General features: G+C 38.6%; 1 protein-coding gene across 1 annotated transcript in view; it reads right to left on the reverse strand.

The window, feature by feature from the left end:
• Window positions 1-16,207, reverse strand: part of MYO3A (myosin IIIA) — a 188,925-nt gene that overhangs the window by 133,181 nt on the left and 39,537 nt on the right. Inside the window, exon 8 of the mRNA XM_004605494.2 lies at window positions 14,764-14,919. Coding sequence (XP_004605551.2) covers window positions 14,764-14,919 — 156 coding nt within the window. The remainder of the gene's footprint in view (window positions 1-14,763; window positions 14,920-16,207) is intronic.

A 16,207-nucleotide genomic window follows, 5' to 3' on the forward strand; every position in this document is an offset into this window, starting at 1 on the left:
GGGATGCAGCTAAAGCTGTGTTAAGGGGAAAATTTATAGCTCTGCAAGCCTTCCTCAGAAAGGAAGAAAGGGCCTATATAGATAGCTTGACTTCGCAGCTCAAGATATTAGAAGAGGACCAGCAAAAGGAACCCAAACCAGATCAAAGGAAAGAAATAATAAAACTTAGAGCAGAAATTAAGGATATGGATACCCGAAAAACAATCCGAAAGATCAATGAAACAAAGAGCTGGTTCTTCGAGAAAATAAATAAGATTGATAAACCGCTAGCAAGACTCACAAAGAAAGAAAGAGAGAAAACTCTAATAAACCAAATCAGAAATGAAAAGGGGGACATCAGAACAGAAACCAAGGAGATTCAAAGGATCATCAGAGACTGCTTTGAAAGTCTGTATGCCATGAAACAAGAGAACCTAAAAGAAATGGATGAATTCCTTGACTCCTACAATCTCCCAAGACTGAGCCAAGAAGACATCAAGTACTTCAATAGGCCCATAAATATCAAGGAAATTGAAACTGTAATCAAAAGTCTCCCCAAAAACAAAAGCCCAGGTCCAGAAGGATTCACTGGTGAATTCTTCCAAACATTTAAAGAAGACTTGTTGCCAGTTCTCCTCAAGCTTTTCCAGGAAATTGAAAACACAGGAACCCTTCCGAACAGTTTCTATGAGGCACATATCTCCCTAATACCAAAAGCAAACAAAGACACCACTAACAAAGAAAACTGTAGACCAATATCTTTGATGAACACCAATGCGAAGATCCTCAACAAAATACTAGCAAATAGAATCCAACAACAAATCAAAAAGATCATACACCATGACCAAGTGGGATTCATCCCAGGGATGCAAGGATGGTTTTAACATTCGGAAATCAATCAACATAATCCATCATATCAACAAAGTAAAGATAAAAACCATATGATCATATCAATAGATGCAGAGAAAGCATTTGACAAGATCCAACACCCATTCATGATAAAAACTCTCACCAAAATGGGTTTTGGAGGAACTTTCCTCAAGATAGTCAAAGCCATCTACCATGAGCCTATGGCAAGCATTATCATCAATGGAGAAAAACTAAAGGCCTTTCCTCTAAGATCGGGGACAAGACAAGGATGCCCACTCTCACCACTTCTCTTCAATATAGTACTAGAATTATTAGCAATATCCATCAGGCAAGAAAAAGATATTAAGGGGATTCATATTGGAAAGGAAGAAATGAAGCTCTCACTATTCACAGACGATATGATACTATACCTAGAGAAGCCTAAAAGCTCTAGTAAGAAACTCTTAGAAACAATTGACCTGCACAGTAAAGTCGCAGGCTATAAAATAAATACCCCAAAATCCATGGCCTTCCTATATGCAAACATTGAGACAGAGGAAAGGGACATGAAAAAAGCAATCCCGTTCACAATCATGCCCCAGAAAATCAAATACCTTGGAATCAGCTTAACTAAAGAAGTAAAGGACCTCTACAAAGAAAACTATAAAATGCTACTCCATGAAATAAAAGAGGACATGAGGAAATGGAAACATATAACCTGCTCATAGATAGGGAGAATCAACATTGTCAAAATGGCAATACTCCCCAAAGCATTATACAGATTTAATGCAATCCCTATAAGGATACCCATGTCATTCTTCAAAGAAACGAATCAAGAAATCCTGAAATTTATATGGAACAATAAATGCCCACAGATGGCTAAAACAATTCTTGGGAAAAAGATGATGGGAGGCATCACCCTTCCCAACCTTAAACTCTACTACAAAGCGGTAACAATTAAAACAGCATGGTACTGGAACAAAGCGGAGCCGCAGACCAATGGAACAGAATGGAATATCCCTACACACAACCCCAAATGTATGATCATCTAATCTTTGATAAGGGTGCAAGAAATGTGAAGTGGAACAAGGAAAGCCTCTAACAAATGGTGCTGGCACAACTGGACAACCACATGCAAAAGAATGGGTTTAGAGCTCGACCTGACACCATGCACAAAAGTCAGATCAAAATGGATTAAAGACCTCAACATCAGACCACAAAACCATAAGGTACATTGAAGACAAGGTCAGCAAAACCCTCCACGATATTGAAGATAAAGGTATCTTCAAAAATGACATGCAACTGGCCAACCAAGTGGAAACAGAGATCAACAAATGGGACTACATTAAACTAAAAAGCTTCTGCACTGCAAAAGATACAGTGACCAGAATACAAAGACTATCTACAGAATGGGAAAGGATATTTACACAATACCCATCAGATAAGGGGTTGATATCAATGGTATATAAAGCACTGGTTGAACTCTACAAGAAGAAAACATCCAACCCTATCAAAAAATGGGGAGAAAAAATGAACAGAAACTTTCCCAAGGAAGAGATACGAATGGCCAAAAGGCACGTGAAAAAGTGCTTTACATCACTAATCATCAGAGATATGCAGATCAAAACAACCATGAGATACCACCTCACACCACAGAGACTAGCACACATCCAAAAGAACAAAAGCAACCACTGTTGGAGAGGAAGTGGGGAGAAAGGGACCCTTCTACACTGCTGGTGGGAATGCCGACTAGTTCAGCCCTTTTGGAAAACAATATGGACAATTCTCAAAAAATTAGAAATTGAGCTCCCATTTGACCCAGCAATACCACTGCTGGGAATATATCCCAGGAAACCCAAAAAGTATAGTCGAAATGACATCTGCACTTATATGTTCATCGCAGCACTATTTACAATAGCCAGAGTCTGGAGTGCCCTAGAACAGATGACTGGTTGAAGAAACTTTGGTACATCTATACAATGGAATACTATGCAGCTGTTAGAAAAAATGAGGTCATGACATTTGCATATAACTGGATCAGCATGGAAAGTATCATGCTAAGTGTAATGAGTCAGAAAGAGAGAGACAGACATAGAAAGATTGCACTCATCTGTGGAATATAGATAAACACCCAAGAATAGTAGAAATACGTACCAGGAGGCTGACTCCATGGCTTGGAGGCTGGTCTCTCATTCTGGGCAACTCAGGAAAGGGAACACCAAGTAAAATGTGGTCGGAGGTCATGTGGGGGAAGGGTGATGCATGCCGAATGTAGACTAGAGACTGAACACAATGGCCACTTAACACCACCTTTATAGCAAACCACAACACTTAATAAGAGAGAGAGAACAAAAGGGAATACCCTGCCATAGTGGCAGTGTGGGGTGGGGGGAGACGGGACTGGGGAGGGTGGGAGGGATGCTGGGTTTACTGGTGGTGGAGAATGGGCACTGGTGATGGGATGGGTTCTCGAACTTTGTATGGGGGAAACATGAGCACAAAAATGTATAAATCTGTGATTCACTAATTAAAAAAGAAAAAAAAGACTCGATTGAACTGAGGTCACTTGCATTTACCATTAAAGAATGAGGTGTCCCTTTCTGTTCTTTGTATTGTTTCTGTTCTTGTGCTGTCTGGTGAGTTGTAAGGAAAGGGAATAAAACTTGTGGTTTTTCACTTGAAGTAGCTCCTTGACAAAATACAGAGGACATGGGAATTACAGTTATAGTCACAATTTCTGGGTGCATCTTGCAAGAATTGGAGTCTGTTCTGCCTGCCATTAACTCTGGCATCTTCCTTGACTTACTCAGTTTACTAAAGACAGCAGTGATAGGGGCCAGAGAGATTGTACAGTAGGTAAGGCACTTGCCTTGCATGTGGCTGACCTGGGTTTAATTCCCAGCACCCCATATGGTCCCCTGAACCCACCAGAATTAATTCCTAATTGCAGAACCAGGAAAATTTTCTGAGTATCACTGGGTGTGGCCCGCCCAAAACAAAATCTATATAAAAATTAAGATAGTAAAAAAAAATTTGTATGTGATGTTGTAGAGAATAGGCGTTAAAAACTAGGAAGCTGGATTCCTATAATCTCCCAAGGCTGAATCTAGAAGATCTGGAATACGTGAATAGTCCTATTAATATCAAGGAAATTGACAGTGCAATCAAAAGTCTTCCCCAAAACAAAAATCCCGGTCTGGATGGATTCACTAATGAATTTAAAGAGGACAGTTCTTCTCAAGCTTTTCCAGGAAACTGAAAAAACAGAAACTCTCCCAAACAATTTCTATGAGGCTCATATCTCCCTAATACCAAAAGCAACCAAAGATACCACAAAAAAAAAAAGAAACTACAGGTTGATATTCCTGATGAACAAGGATGCAAAGATTCTCAACAAAATATTAGCAAATAGAATTCAACAACTCATCAAAAAGATCATACACCATGACCAAGTGGGATTCGTTCCGGGGATGCAAGGATGGTTTAACATTCAGAAATCAATCAACATAATCCATCATATCAACAAAAGAAAAAATAAAAACCATATATCATATCAATAGATGCAGAGAAAGCATTTGATAAGATCAGTACCCATTTATGATGAAAACTCTCACCAAAATGGGTTTAGAAGGAACTTTCCTCAAGACAGTCAAAGCCGGGGCTGGAGTGATAGCACAGCGGGTAGGGCGTTTGCCTTGCACGTGGCCGACCCGGGTTCGAATCCCAGCATCCCATATGGTCCCCTGAGCACCGCCAGGGTAATTCCTGAGTGCATGAGCCAGGAGTGACCCCTGTGCATTGCCGGGTGTGACCCAAAAAAGAAAAAAAAAAGACAGTCAAAGCCATATACCACAAATGCGTGGCAAGGATTATCCTCAATGGAGAAAAACTAAGGGCCTTTCCTCTAAGATTAGGGACAAGACAAGGATGCCCACTCTCACAATTTTTTTCAATATAGTACTGGAAGTACTTGCAATAGCGGTTAGGCAAGAAAAAGATATTAAGGCCATTCAGGTAGGAAAGGAAGAAATCAAGCTCTCACTATTCGTAGATGATATGATACTATATTTAGAGAACCCTAAAACCTATACCAAGAAACTCCTAGAAAGAATAGACTTGTATAGTAAAGTAGCAGGCTATAAAATCAATATCCAAAAGTCCATGGCTTTCCTATACACAAATAATGAGAGAGAAAAAAGTGACATGAAAAAAGCAATCCTGTTCACAGTCATGTCTCAGAAAATCAAGCACCTCAGAATCAGCTTAACTAAGGAGGTAATGAACCTGTAAAAACAAAACTACAAAATTCTACTTCATGAAATAAAAGAGGACACAAGGAAATGCAAAGATATCCCTTGCTCATGGATTGGGAGAATTAACATTGTCAAAATGGCAATACTCCCCAAAGCATTGTACAGACCCAATGTGATCCCTATAAAGATACCCATGAAATTCTTCAAACAAATGGAGCAAACACTCCTGAAATTTATATGGAACAATAAGCCTCCACGAATAGCTAAAGCAATTCTTGGGAAAAAGAAAATGGGAGAAATCAACCTCCCCAACCTCAAACTCTACTACAAAGTGGTAATAATTAAAACAGCATGGTATTGGAACAAAGGCAGAGCCACAGACCAATGGAACAGGGTTGAGTATTCTGACACCCCCTCCAAATATATGATCATCTAATCTTTGATAAGGGAGAAAGAAATGTGAAGTGGAGCAAGGAAAGCCTCTTTAACAAATTGTGCTGGAAAAACTGGACAGCTACATGCAAAAAAATGGGTTCAGGGTTCAGATCTCTACCTAACACCATGTATAAAAGTCAGATAAAAATGTATTAAAGACCTCAACATCAGACCAGAACCATAAGGTACATTGAAGACAAGGTCGGCAAAACCCTCCACGACGTTGAAGCTAATGGTATCTTCAAAGATAACACAATACTGGCCAAGCAAGTGAAAACAGAGATAAACAAATGTGACTATCTTAAACTAAGAAGCTTCTGCACCTCAAAAGAAACACTGACCAAAATACAAAGACAGTCTACATAATGGGAAAGGATATTCACCCAATACCCATCCAATAAGGTGTTGATATCAAGGATATAAAAGGCACTGGTTGAACTCTACAGGAAGAAAACATTCAACCCCATCAGAAAATGGGGTGATGAAATGAACAGAAACTTTCTTAAAGAAAAAATCCTAATGTCTAAAAGGCACATGAGAAAATGCTCTACATCACTAATCATCAGGGAGATGCAGATCAAAACAACAATGAGATATCTCACACCACAGAAACTGGCCCACATCCAAAAGAACAAAAGCAAACGGTGTTGGTGAGGATGTGAGGAGAAAGGGACTCTTCTTCACTGTTTGTGGGAATGCTGACTTGTGCATCCCTTTTGGAAAACAGTATGGACGATTCTCAAAAAATTAGAAATTGAACTCCCATTTGACCCAGCAATACCACTCCTGGGAATATATCCCGGAGAGGCAAAAAAGTATAGTAGAAATGACATTTGCACTTGTATATTCCTTGCAGCACTGTTTACAATAGCCAAAATTTGGAAAATAACCCAAGTACCCAAGAACAGATGACTGGTTAGAGAAACTTTGGTACATCTACACAGTGGAATACTATGCAGCTTTTAGAAAAGATGAAGTCATGAAATTTGCATATAAGTGGATCAATATGGAAAGTATCATGTTAAATGAAATGAGTCAGAAAAAGAGGGATACAGTCCAAACTCCAAGAGGTCCCAGCCGCTGGAAGTCACGCCCTCGACCCACCCTCGGCGCCATCTTGCCACAATCAACAGAGAAGCAGCCAGGCATTCTGGTGAGCAATGTGGCCCTGAAAATGCTCCGGACCCGAATTGGGGCCAACAACACTGGGGAGCCGGAAGGAGGAGGTGCAGCCAGCACACCTTCTCCAGATGGAGCCCTGGTGACACTGAGCAGCAACTAACACGGCTCCGGGATTCGGGACTGGGACACATCCGAGCCACGCGGCCGCTAACGCGGCTGCACGACCTTTTGTAAAACCTGAAAACATACAATCTTTTAATGGAAAACTAATTGTCAAATGCTTCCTTAATAGGGTTATCTTGTTTGGGGTATAACTCCCACAACAATAGTGAGTTTTGTGTTGAAATATGGAACGTAATCAAGGTGAAGAGAAAATGAAGTGAAATTCATTAGTTATACAGTTGGGGTGGGGGATGGGGGGTATACCGGGGATTTTGGTGGTGGAATATGGGCACTGGTGAAGGGATGGTGTTTGAATACGGTATAACTGAGACATAAACCTGAGAACTTTGTAACTTTCCACATGGTGATAAAATAAAATTAAAAAAAAAACCTTCAAGACTTTGAAGAGAGGCAGAAGTGGGACTTACATGTAAACAACAAGGTCACAACCAAAGGACAAAGGCAACGTAAGAGGAGAATTGGTCCATACAGTTGAGTTCAGGGTGTTGAGAGGGATGGGCATGGGAGGTGGGTACTCAGCGATGGATACACTGTTGGAATAATACACATGGGAAATCAATAACATTATTGTCAATCACAGAACGTCAATAAATTAAAAGTAGATTTAAGATTAAAAAAAAAGAAAAAGAGGGATAAACATAGAAAGATTGCAAGACCGGAAGTTCTTCCAGGGTCAGGTCTTTCGATGGGAGGGAGGTTTTGGTGAAAGCATTTTGGTAAAAGATTGTGTGATTGTCTGTGAAGTGACTGATACCAAGGAAAAGAACACAAGTTGAATCCAGTAACAAAATCTCAGCGATTGAAGGGAGTTGGAATTTTTTTTTTTTTGCTTTTTGGGTCACACCCGGCAATACGCAGGGCTTACTCCTGACTCTGCACTCAGGAATTACTCCTGGTGGTGCTCAGGGGACCATATGGGATGCTGGGAATCGAACCCAGGTCAGCCTCGTGGAAGGCAAAGGCCCTATCCACTGTACTATCGTTTCAACCCAGGAATTCTTTATAAAAATTATGGCTGTTAACTGAAACCATCCCAAGCCAAGCCCAACCAACTGAATTCATAGCTCTATTATAAGATAATGTTATAAGTGAAGATTGAAAAAATCTGTAAGTGGGAGTTTGCAGAACAACCTCTAAATAAATGGGTTACAAGTAATAGTTTCTACCCCGCCTCAGTCAACTCTAGAACATGTTCTCACTTTACAAAGAACTCTGGGTGAAGGAGCAACAGAATGACAGTGACCATACCTGGTGAGCTATAACAAATGCATTTAGAAGGCGGGAATACGTGACAGAGCAACTGGAGTTAACTGCTCTGCCTGTGGAGCAGAGCTGTGCAAGACCCCACCTTGCTTGAAAGGCCTTGATGCTGAGAAGCAAGAACTTCCAGAGCCACTACCTAGGCTCCAGCCTTCACTGACTAGTGGGAAGGAGACCCATGCTCTGCTGAGCAAAAGCTGAGTAACAATGGTGTCTAGCAGACTTGCGCACAGCACTTATGAACCATATTTAGACTTTCTAAGGTGACCGGGATGTTATATTAGCATGAGATGGCAAAGGTTCAGTAAAATTGAACTGCAAGTTTAATGACCCCTATTGGACCCATAAGTGGTATGAAATGACCCGTGTTGTGCAATTCTGGGAAACACCATTCATTTCCTATTCTAAATGAATGCCTTTGCCCCTGAACATAGAGATACCCATTAATGGTACCCTGCAGCCTTGCACTAGGGACCTTGGAAAAAACTTACATATACTTATCTCACAGCCTAAAAGAGATTATCATCTGTGAGGGTAAATGTGTATGTAAGATTTTAGCACAAGCAGAGAATTGCATAGAGTAAAAAGCTGTCACTGGTTCATTGGTTATTATCTGAGCCCTAATTAAGCCTGAAAATTTGTCCTCCTAAGTACTTTGACATAAGATCACAATTATATAAAAATGCTCTCAGCAAACCTATACAAGGATGATTACCTATGATGTTTTTCTAAAGTTTATGTGATCTCATTTATTTATCATTTCCATGGTATCTTCAATATCATTCAATGGAAGATTAATTCTTATGAATATTTAGTACTAAAGTATGTCAATAGCTTATAAGAAAATTTAAATTATTATTATTTTTTGCTTTTTGGGTCACAGCCGGCAATGCACAGGTGTTATTCCTGTCTTATGCACTCCTGGCGGTGCTGGGGGGACCATATGGGATGCTGGGAATCAAACCCGGGTCGGCCATGTGCAAGGCAAATGCCCTACCCACTGTGCTATCACTCCAGCCCCAAGAATATTCAAATTTTTATAATATTTTAGGACTTCTTTACAAATTCTGGAAATGTTATATTGTTTATATATTATTTTAATGCTTGTATTTCCAGAAATATTCTAGAAATAATTATTTTAATGTTGGCATTACTACTTTTGGCGTTTCTAGACCAGCTAAATCCTTAATTGTTTGTCATCCCATTGCTCATTGATTTGCTCGAGCAGGCATCAGTAACATCTCCATTGTGAGACCTGTTGTTACTGTTTTTGGCATATCGAATACGCCACGGGTAGCTTGCCAGGCTCTGCTGTGCGGGCGGGATACTCTCAGTACTTTGCTGGGATCTTCGAGAGGGGCAGAGAAAACGAACCCAGGTAGTCTGAGTGCAAGGAAAACGACCTATCTGCTATGCTATCGCTCCAGCCCACTGTGGGTTGCCAAACGGTGCTAATTACAACACACCTCAGCACATCTCAAACATCATCAACTGTTCCCAGTGAGTTTTTCTTAATTGTTTCTTAAAAATAAATATTTGTAGGGGCCAGAGAAATAGTACATTGGGAACAACACTTGCCTTGCACACGGTCAACCTAGATTTGATCCATTGCACTCCACATGGGCACCTGATCAAATTGTGACCCCAAAAGAAACAAACAAAAGATGACATTTGTGTTCCCATCAGTGATTAACATTCTTCACTCTTTCATGTCTTACTCTTGTTTTGAAGCATCACTGTAACTTACTCCTTGGTATCGTTTCTTAGCCCATTTGAGCAATGGTCTCTTCCTGTTAATCTGAATTCCTTTACTTAGTACCTAGAAGCAGGAATACTCAGAATGGTTTTCTCCAGAGAGTGCTCATCTAATTCCCTATTCCTTATAAAAATTCTAGGAAACTATATTCTAAAGGTATTCACTTCTTATTTGGAAGTTTCTCCAGAAGGGAAGAATGAAGACATAAGGACATGTCTCAAATAGGAAAGGATATAATCATTTCTTTTCTAAATTTCCTGGTCCCTGAGATAGATCCTCAGCATAATCATAGTCTAGCTTCACCAGTCTTTCTGAATTATCTATATTGGACTAATGACCCCATTAAATTTTCTTCTAGAATTCACAATTACTTTACTCTCTCATTTCAGCCAAGCTAATAATGAAATTTTACTAAGTAAAATATGTTTATAATACAAGTTCTATAGCAATGAAAACATACCACACACACAAAAATCAAGAAATATATACCAATAGATTCCTTATCTCAAATGCTAGCCATTGACTGCCTTGATAATTATAAAATGGTGAGGATCAGTTTGGTGCACCTTAGAAAACAAAAATCCCAAACCCAGGGTCTAATGATAGAAAGACATACTGGAAATAGGAATTAAAAATGATTTAAAGAACTGTTTTTGTCATCTGTCTTTGTATAACTGTAATTTACCTGTAAGGACTCATGAAAGGTTGGTGCATATAAAGATACAAGAGGCTTATGGGTATTCACTGGGATTCTTAAAAGTTAGGTGAGCTCCTCAGCTGAACTTTCAAAGTTCTCCCTGACTTCTCTCTGATTCTCTCTGCATCATTCTCTAATCCGATTTCTGTAATTTTCTTTACAACTTTGATCAAAATTCTAATGGTGAACTTATCTCATTGTTTTTGCAGAGACCTGTATTTCTAGGATTAAAGTTTATCACATAATAACTCTTTTCACTTGGTTTAGTCCTGCTTATCCCCTGCAGTGCTGAATAAGATCACCTCCCAAATAAACCTTCGTGTTCCTACTGGTGGAAATGCTCTCCACTTCTCACTGGTCACTATCTGCATTCCGTTCATGGGACTAAAACTTCCCATATTACTTAATGCTTAGTTACAGGGTTGTTCTATTCCTTTTACTAAAATGTTTGCTCCCAGAGTACAGACTATGTCATTTGTACAGACTACTGTACAGACTATTTCTATGTCATCTGTCAGAGCACTGGAGAGCACCTGCCCCTGTTTTGCATAATAACATGTATGTGGTTTCAATCCACGATGTCTCTGGCAGCAATAATTGGAATAAAACTATTAATGGGCTAATGGATGTAAAAAAATTTAGTCTTTTTATGAATAAAAAGTGGAGAGTACAAGAGGACAATAAATCAAGATAAACCTAGATTAGTATCAACACTAATAAGAAAGAGAAGAAAACTAAGTTTGGGTGGAATAGCATCCGTTCCATTTTGGACATTTTGAGTTTGAAATATACATGTGGAGATGGGAATCCAAGGATAGTTATATAAGTAGAAGGAACAGCATTTTAGAAGCCCCATGTAATAAGGGAAAGAACTAAAAGTTCCAAAGAGAATAGTTCTCCCCATGATGCAGTCATTGCCACTACAGAAAAATTATCTTTCCCATAAAATAGGAAGTAAAGTGGAGTCATTATTGAACCTTACTGAAAGAACCCTGTTATTACTTCTATCGATTTTCTACTTTTCTTCCTTTTCCTTTTCTTCTCTCCACTCCTTCCCCTTTGTGCTCCTCCTCCTCTTCCTCCTTCTCCTTCTCCTCCTCCTCCTCTATCTCCTATTCTTCCTTTTTCATTTTTTGGAATAAAATCGAATTCTCATTTAAGTGGATTTACATTAGGTAAATTCTCATGCCTAATAAAGAAGTACTAGACTGAACTAGGCACATTGGGCACTGAATTGCTGGACAACATTTTAGTCTTTGAATTTGCTAATCCTTGGAGCTTTGTTTCAAGGTTGTGTTATATGCTGCTTTGAAAAATCACATACTTTGGGGAAAATTCAGCGATTGCAACAGCATCACAAATACAGCCAGTAATTCTAGCCTAAAATATAATTTTATTTTAGTTACTCAATTCCTATTAATATTCCTTTTTGAATCTATAGAATTACATGGAAAAATTTATATATGTGTATATCACAGTCAGTCAATACCAGGATGTTGATGTGTTCAAATAAAATGTTAAGTTTTTGTTTGGGGTAGAAAAAATGTGAAAGATAACATATAGAATTTATTGTCACTCATCAGATACTAGGATAGGTCTGTCCTTTGCAAAAAGCAAATCATAATTCAGATACTATTAGGTAATTATTTTTGATCCATAAAGAACCTAGGAAAGCTAGAAAGTAGACATGTAATGGTCATTCATTTCTTCAGCAGCTCAAAATGGTCTTCCTCTGTGGGAGGAATTCCAAAATGGTATCAAGGAAAGATCCTGCCTCTCAAAGAGAAACTTGGAGTGAGAGAAGACCAAGTATTTCTCCCAACATTCTCTCACCTTCACAAATGGACCTAAACATGGGGAATCAGAGGGTCCTGTCTGGAACTTAAAAACCAAAGCCTAACATGTGACATAAAGCTAAAGGTCCACTTACAAATAACATTCGGGGACTGTAGCAGGCAAGATCCAGGAACACTGATGCAGAGACTATAGGATGGGCGTCAGGAATGGTCTCTGAGCAGGCTGTACTTGCCAAAGGATGACTGAGGCAGTTGATGTGTTTGGTTGGTGCCTGAGTTTGGCCATTTGCCTTCCTCTCAAGTCTCTAAGATTCCAGCATTTTTCGCTAAATGGCTTTTCCTCTGAAAACTGGCTTCCATTGTTTTTAGTCAAGAATGTAAAATATTACACTTCAGCTATGAAATACTTCTCCTAGTCACCATTGTCACAAAATTGAATATTTTAAAATTGAAGGGTAAAACTTTTTAAATATTTTATAATCTATCTGACTTTCTCACCAACTCAGTCTACTTTCTAACATTGTCATTTTACCTTCTGTGAAAACAGCGTGTTCCCATGATCTAGGAGTGTATTATAAAAAGCAGTTGCTACGAGCATATGCAGCATATGACTGTGTAGCTTGTATTCAGGAGAGATTTAAAATAGAAAATTTTAATATCCATTCCACAGTGCTTTGGAACATTGCCTACCTCCTCATCACTGGGAGTTTAAAGGAATCAGTTTGTCTTTAATTTCTACTAGACAGTCCCTAAAACTGAGTAAAAGTTTTATAAAAATTATACTGCCAGGTATATACATCAATCCAATTCTAACAGTTAATATCACATATGAAAAACTTCACCTATGATTAAGTTATGTTCAGACCTGGGATCGATTTAATGAGCACAGGGAATTGGATAAATCAAGTAATTTTGCACAAGCACAGGGTTGGAAATAGGGATTTCACCCTATTTCACCAAGGATTAATACCCTTACCTTACATGTTGCCTACCCTGGTTTGACCCCTGGTATTGTATAGATATAGATATAGATACATATATATCCTCAAACACTCCAGATATGGCACAAACCCCAGCCAAAAAATTGTGCTTTTTTTGCACAATTTTAAAGAAAACTAATTTGCCCAAATTGTTATCACTAACCAACCAGTACCTCTTCCCTTTACCTTGCTTCACACTTGAGACGTATAGTAAAACGTTGAGAATGGGGTCGGAGAGATAGTATAATGGGTAAAGTGTTTGTCTTGTACCAGACAAGCCATATTTGACCCATGGCACCCAATATGATCCCTCAAGCCTTTCAGAAGTGATTTCTGAATGCATAGCCACCAGGAGTAAGCCATGAGCATTGTCAGGTATAGTCCCCAAACCAAAATTAATTAACTAGTTAATTAAATAAATGTTGATAGGAAAATATTCTCTTCTCCAATGACCCAGCTAGCATTCATGAGATATATTTCTCTCTGATTTGGTGACATCTCCTCAACTTCATGATGGTCAGAAAGGCATTGGGTTATGATGCTCCTGAACCTTATGGGGGTCATTCAACTCCAGAGGTAAAGACAACCAAAACAAAAGTAAATAAATGGGACTACATAAAATTAAAAATCCTTGAATGGCAAAATAAAGTTAAAATTAAAAAACATCTTACTGAATGGGAGAAAATATTTACACAATACATAAGACAAAGAGTTAATGCGCAAGATTTACAAAGCTCACACAAGTCTCAACAACAGAAAATCCAATGCAAACTCATGCAAAAGTGGGAAGCGGAGATAAAGGGATACTTCCTTAAAGAAGACATACAGATGGCCTGTTGGCATATGAAAAAATGCTCATTGCCTCTTGTGAGTGATTAGGGAATTGAGAATCAAAACAACAATGATATCCCACCTCACACCAGTGAGAATGGCACATATTTAGAAAGATTGGAAACAATCAGTCATGGAGGGGATGCAGCAAAAAAGTTTCTTCATTTGGTGTTGGATGAGCAGAAAATATACACCAGTAGTCATACATTCATGTTTACAATCTTTCTTCCTGATAAATTTATTATTTTAAAAATGCTGCTACTAATTTTACCCATATTGGGATTCAATTCAATGCGTGCTATTCAATTCTTATGGAAGGAAGTACCTTCCTCTCTTGAACTAGCAAGCAAGAAATGAAAATAATTTTTCCTCTTACCACAGTAACCATCACATTATAAAATTGTTCAGAAGCCAGAGATAATACAAGAATTAAGACACTTGCCTTGCATCTTGCCAAACCAGGTCAATGCCCTGTCATGTATGGTTTCCTGAGGCCACTCCTGAACACAGGAATAGCCCCTGGTACAGCCCTCAAATCCAAAAACAAAACAAAGAAACAAAGAAACACATTGCTCTGAGGCATTAGAGGAACATTAGACCTTCAGAGTCCTTATTTATTTACCTGGCTTTTTCTGTGCCTCCCACATATTGATGAAGGTTAATGAATTCCATGAGTTGTTTTTGCACCATCATATTCTTTTCATCAATCTGAGTAATAAATTTATGCTGCAAAAGTTCTGACACTGTCGGTCGCTTTTCATAATCTTTAGTCAGGCACCTGCACTGGCAGAAAAGAGAACGTGTAATTATTAAAAACTAAGAGTGTTAAAATGGTTATTCATATTCCTAAACACAAATACTAGAGCATAGTGCTTACAAATGCTCAGCCCATGAAGTATGTCTTAAAAATGTTAAACTGCAATGCGAGGAAATAAATGGTTGTGAAAGAGCACACATACATGTTATAGTGATACCAACTTCTAGCTAAACACTACTTTTCTGCTCCCTCAGTTGTTACTGCATAATGATAATTAAAGTCTGTCTTACTGCAGACTCCCTTACAATTCAGTAGTTAAACAACAATGAAGCCATTACAGTTTTAATGCTTATCTAAAATTAAAACAAACTTTTCAGTTTTCCTTCGCTAATGCTTTTAAGGGCTTCTTAATTGATCTATTTCTTTCTACGTGAGAAAACTGCTAACTCATTTGAGAAGGCTAATGCACTGAGGATGTTTAAATTCCATGTCGGCAAATGTTTTCTGAGGTCCTGTGGCATTATATTAATGCACAGCACACCTCTTGATAGGTTCAACCAGAGTGGAGAAATGAGAAAGGATAAGGCACCAGAAGCAGCATCATGGGAGAAGCATTTGAATAAGCTTGGATGTTTAATCAGCTGTAACAACTGTCATCAAATATTAGGAAGAGAGATTATACTCCTAAGGGACAAAATACCCATGATCAATTGGTGGAATTAACAGAGAAACAGATTTGGGTCAGTGTTAGAAGGACTTTTCAGCAGTGTGGCTTACTCAGATAGACTGGGCTGCACTGTAAATTATTATTTTTAGTAGGTATCAAGAAGGATTTATACTCTGGTTTTGGGCTACAGAAATTTCCAATACTCTTTGACCCTGACATTCAGAGGATCTTAATTGTTAAAAACAAAAACAGGCCACTGTTAAACTACCTTTTATAAATACAGAAGGAGGGAGAAAAAAGAAGAAACCCATGTTTTCACATAAGCCACGACTCCTGCTCCTATGATGTCAGTTCAATCACTTATTTTACTGGGCTGAACCAAAAATAGATTTCCCAGGAATGCTAAAATATACTAATAAATAAATAAGGAAGGTAATTTCAAGAACAAATGCTTTCAGCTTTCATTCAGTTTAACAAATACATTAATTTCTGACATGTTGTCTTCTATCAATGTACTGAGTATATTTGCATATGCAACAACTTTATCCAAGTAAAAGTTTATCAAATAGCTGATATATACCAAGCTCTCTGTAAGCACTTGAGGTGGAGACAAGTGAGGCACATTTAATGCTCCTCCACTGC

This window comes from Sorex araneus, chromosome 9, assembly GCF_027595985.1.
Source record: "Sorex araneus isolate mSorAra2 chromosome 9, mSorAra2.pri, whole genome shotgun sequence".
Classification (NCBI taxonomy): domain Eukaryota; kingdom Metazoa; phylum Chordata; class Mammalia; order Eulipotyphla; family Soricidae; genus Sorex; species Sorex araneus.